Here is a 5,606-nt window from a genome sequence, read left to right on the forward strand (position 1 = left end):
ATGATTTCATTATCATGTTATTATATGTTGATGACATACTTATTGTTGGGAAAAACAATTCCAAGATTGGCAGGTTAAAGAAACAGTTGAGCGTGTCCTTTGCAAAGAAAGACATGGGAGCAACTAAATAGATTATTGGCATAAGAATCATGCGTGACAGAAAGAAGAATAAATTTTGGATGTCACAAGAACACTATATTGAGAGAGTGTTGCAAAGGTTTCAGATGGAAAACTCCAAGGTTGTAAGTATTTCTCTTGCTGCTCACTTTAAGTTGAGTTCTAAACAAAATCCTTCTAATGAAGATGAGAAAAGAGACATGGAACGAGTTCCTTATGCTTCTGATGTGGGTAGTTTGATGTATGATATGGTGTGCATAAGACCAGATATTGCGCATGTTGTTGGTACAGTCAGTAGATTTTTGTCAAATCTAGGTAGAGAGCATTGGAATGCTGTAAAATGGATTTTGAGGTATCTTCGTGGTACTACATGTATAAGGCTTTGTTTTGGAGGTGATAAACCTATTTTGATAGGGTACTCCGACTCAGATATGGTTGGAGATATTGACTCAAGAAAGTCAACTTCAGGCTACATGATTAAATTTGCAGATGGAGTTGTGGCTTGGCAGTCTAGATTATAGAAATGTGTAGCATTGTCTACAACTGAGGCAGAGTTCATTGTCATTACTGAAGCATGCAAAGAGTTGATTTGGATGAAGAAATTATTGTTGGAGCTTGGGTTTATTCAGACAAATATGTATTATTTGTCGATAGTCAAAGTGTTATTCATCTTGGTAAGAATTTGACGTTTCATAGCAGGTCCAAATACATTGATGTGAGGTATATTAGATACGTGATGTTTTGGAAGCTAAGTTGTTGGAATTGGATAAAGTTCATACTGATTATAATCGTTCTGATATGATAACTAAAGCATTATCAAAAGGGAAGTTTGAAACTTGTTGTGATATCGTCGATTTGGCGATTATCTCCACATAGTTGTGAGGGGGAGATATGTTGGGTATTGGGCTCCCTTCCTATGTGGAGAAAGGCCCAAATATTGTAGTCCATATGTCTCACTTATTTGATTGGAGAGTGGTCTAATTAAGGTTACAAGAGAGAGACTATTTTGATAGGAAAAGCGGCCACTAAAAGAGAAAAAAAGAAGAGTAATATTCGTTTTCAACGATCGGATCGGCGAAAAGCCGTATGGATGGGGAAAAATCGTGCTCGCACAGTAGCACGTTTTTGGGCATTTTTCTTCTTCTTGCTTTTCATTTATAGTCTTTAGTGCTTTGTTATTTTGGCTGATTGTAGGCACAAGTTGTTATCATTTTGAGACTCTCTCGTACCCTTATTTAATTATAGTGGAACTATTTCTTTGATCTGGACGACCCGTGGTTTTTACCGCATTGAAGGGTTTTCCACGTTAAAATATCGTTGTTCATTACGTCCTTTTAAATATATATATATATATATATCTAAACCATCATATTCATAATTATTACCAGAATTATTAAAATATTTTAAAAAAAATATTTACATTAAAATATTACCATCTTTAACTACTAAATCACAATAAATATGTATAAAATGATGGTATCATAGAAAATATATAAAAATAAAATAAAATAATCAAAATATTACTAATATTGTTAGAAAGTTACTTATAAAAAATATCATCACAAATATTTAATGCAAATATACATGTAAATTTACTTAAAATATTATTTTCTAAAATACTCTTGTTAAATACCATTATTTTTTTAGAATTAAATTAAATGACTAAACATAATATTTATAGTTTTATATTACTCATTAAATCAAATATGTATATAATTATCAAATCATAGAAAACTCACACATATAAGGAGAAGTAATCATAAAATTAATCAACATATATTCTAAAATAATTTTAGCACCAAATTATTTCTTTAAATCCTGTTTAATTAATAAAATAGTTTATTATAAAATTTAAGATATTACAATGAACAAATCAACTCACACTTTGACGTACATATGTTGGCCTAAATTTTTGGAATATAATATTTTCTTTGTTATACCACTTACAAGCACAAAAGACAAAAAATAAGTACATACAAGTACAAGTCACAGTTGTTGCCTTTTTCCCTTCCCCATGATGCAACAAAAAGCAACTTGCAGTGTACCTTTCCTCAAATTTCAAACTTGTCTTTTAGGCACACAATGCAGATGAGCGTTTTTCTCTAGAAGAATGCATTATCTTTGAACTACACTAAAATATGAAGACACCTCATCAAGAAGATTACTTTATATATTCTCATGTTTAACAAATTTTTTTTTGTCTCAACTTAATCTATAAAGAGGAATGGATGTTAAACATGAAGAGCAAAAATCTAAGCTATAAATCATCAATCACTTGTTTTATTCTCAAGAAAATCTCAAGGCTCTTTTTATCATACACACTTCAATTTTATATCTGCAAGTTCGAACTAAATATTGTTGAGTGTGCTGGTACTTTCCCTTTGTTTCTTAAATTTGTCTTTGAGTTTTCATAAACAAAGAATCTAAACATTTATTTATATACTTGTCAAAATCTCTCAATTTTTTAATTCTTTGTGATTGTTGAGAGCGAAGTTGTATTAAGCCTATTTAGAATAAATTTATAATCATGTTAAGGCTATGATAATACAAGTTGTAAGTCTGTTGAGGCTTTGATAATACATGGTGAAATTGAATCAAGTTTTGATCTAAAGAACTGGTAAAATCGTGCTGAAATAACTTTCATTTCAGCAAAATAAAAAAAAAATTCATAAAATGCGAAGACTAAACGTAACCCAAGATTAAAGATAAGCCAAAATAAATTTGTGTGTAACTCTCCTTACCTCAATCATTTACTCTTACACATTAATCATACCACATCATTGTCATTTACATTTTTCATGATACACCTCTAATACAAAACTTTATTTTATTTTATTTTAAACTAATATTCTTATTCAAATAACAACTTAGATATTTGTTTTTTATTTAAAAAATTTAAACATCACAATTCAACCACTACTCTCTTTGTTGTAACATATTATTCTCATTATTCTCAGGTCTAATATTCTCCATGAGACTTGTGAATGATATTCTTTGAAATAGAATACTCTAAATGTGGTAAGGAAGGTTCAAGGTAATGAAGGTCTCTTCCTACTTGGAGCTGGTTGTGTCTCAATGTAAGAAAGAGATAGAGGATAAATGTAATTATGTTGTCTGGTTTGTCCCTAGAATCTGTAATCCGGCCGCTCATGGGCTTTCTAAGACAAAATAAAACAAATTAAAAAGGTAAATAGGAGGAAATTTGGATTATGTGTAGTTGATAATGGATGCACACGGGTGCAGTAAACAGTTTTTAACCATCGAATTAAAATCACACAATTAAAATCTTAAAACAATTTCTAATTTTCTTTTAAATATAAAATTCAGAGGTTAAAATAAGAACCATCTGATCATTATCAAAATGACCACGATCCTGTCAACTACAAGAGACCGGCGAATTGATCAGCAGGTTCACTTGTTTTGCAACGCTTAGGTGTAACAATCTTCTCGTGCACTTCATCATGTACACTCTTAAATTACGACACGCGTCCTAGTATCAATAGTGAAACGTCACATCACCATTCCTTTTCTTACAGTATACTCAAGTGTCCTTTATCAAATCCCATACCCTTTATTATAGTTCAAACTTCCAAATCCTAACTACGCGTTGCAGAAGAAGAAAACGCGTGAAACTTAAACGGCGCAATTTTCTCGTATAAATAACGCCGTTCCATTTTTCATGGAAAAAAATGATAAATCCAAATCCAAAAACCCTAACGGCCTAACCCATCGTGTAGCAACAGAGAGTTGAACTTTCATTCCTTCGCTCTCTCTTCTTCGTTACGCAGAAAAATGAACTTCTCCATGGACGATGAAGTTCGCAAGATCTTCAGTAAGTTCGACAAAAACGGCGACGGAAAAATCTCTAGTTCGGAGCTGAAGGAAATGCTCATAACGCTTGGAACCAAAACGACATCCGATGAAGTGAAACGCATGATGGAAATGATTGATCAAAACGGCGACGGTTACATTGACCTAAAAGAATTTTCTGATTTTCACTGCATCGACGCCGGAAAAGACGATGCCAACGAGCTTCGCGATGCTTTCGATCTCTACGATCTCGATAAGAACGGTCTCATCTCGGCGAACGAACTTCATGCTGTTTTGATAAAACTCGGTGAGAAATGCTCCCTCGGTGATTGCCGGAGAATGATAAAAAACGTCGATGTTGATGGTGATGGAAACGTTAACTTTGAAGAGTTTAAGAAGATGATGGCTCGCTGAACGATCGTTTATTTTGTTCGAATTGAAGATTCCGCTAAAAACCGTACGTTTTCGTTTCCACAAACTTGTTAGGGTTTGGTGATTAAGAAGTTAATAATTGCCGAATTGCACGCTAAGTAGTTGACATTTTGTGGAAATTCTTTAATCTTTTCTACGCTATGTTTGATTTTAGGATTTTAGGTTAGTCACGGAAGAAGTAGTAGCAGCAAGATTAGAAGTAGATGAGTAATTTTCCGGTTAAATGCTGGTAACTAGATTAATCCATAGAATTATAGTTCTAAATTTTTCTCTTGCATATTCAACTTTAATATTGCTGTAAAATGATTCAGTTGTAATTGCAATTCTTCACTTGCTATGCTGTTGCGAATACTGACGTTAATGTTGCAATTTAGAACTATATGCATGCAATGATCATCGGTGGTTGATGTTTTTAATTTTGGTATTTCCATTTTATATGATAACTGATCAACTCTCACGCACTTGCATTATTTGATTATTAATATGATTTTATTTTTATAATAAAACTTCTTTGTATCTCGTCAATTGGGAAATGTAAGATAACATTTTTAAAGTAAAAATAAATTTTATTAATAAATTATAAAATATTTTAGAATTAGTAATTTAAAATTCATATTTTATTATTTTTAATTTATCAATCTGATATATTTTTTATATATTTATTTTAAATTAAAATAAATTATTTGTTTTAAAATATTAATTATTTTTAAATTAAAATTAATTATAAATAATTAAAAATAATAGATTATTTATTAATCTGATATATTTTTATTTATTTATTTAGCTAATTAATTTATTTTAAATTATAATAAATAAATTATTTTAAATAATTACTTATTATATTTTAAAAAAAATTTAAATTATTATTACTTATATAAATTATTTTAGAATTTAAAATTATAAAGGATGTATAATAATTTTAGTTATAATAATAAATATAAATTTTTAAAAAATTAGTAAACTGTAACCCACGCCTAACGCCTATTTATTTAAAAATATTTCCCTGTAATAGTGGATTAGTTATATTTTATTATTGGATAGTTTTGTGTTCGCGTTCACGTTAAGTGCAAGGTGGATCGATCAGATACAACGGAAAACGCGTGAGCGGTTATTGGTCGTCACGTTATGATGTGAAGGGAGTGGGACTCATGCTGAGCTCAACGCGGAGTTTGGAATTAAGTTGTCCTTTATTTTGTTTAATTATATTCGTATATAATTATATATAATACTATCATCAATATTATCAT

The 5,606-nt window shown here is 30.4% G+C and overlaps 1 protein-coding gene across 1 annotated transcript; it reads left to right on the top strand.

Moving 5' to 3' along the window:
• Positions 1 to 3,716: 3,716 nt before the first annotated feature.
• LOC101495943 (probable calcium-binding protein CML26) lies at positions 3,717 to 4,775 on the top strand. The gene has a single exon (XM_004490750.4). The coding sequence runs from the start codon at positions 3,910 to 3,912 to the stop codon at positions 4,339 to 4,341; it is 432 nt and encodes a 143-aa protein (XP_004490807.1). The 5' UTR covers positions 3,717 to 3,909; the 3' UTR covers positions 4,342 to 4,775.
• Positions 4,776 to 5,606: the final 831 nt, after the last annotated feature.

Source organism: Cicer arietinum, chromosome 2 (assembly GCF_000331145.2).
Source record: "Cicer arietinum cultivar CDC Frontier isolate Library 1 chromosome 2, Cicar.CDCFrontier_v2.0, whole genome shotgun sequence".
In the NCBI taxonomy this organism is placed as follows: domain Eukaryota; kingdom Viridiplantae; phylum Streptophyta; class Magnoliopsida; order Fabales; family Fabaceae; genus Cicer; species Cicer arietinum.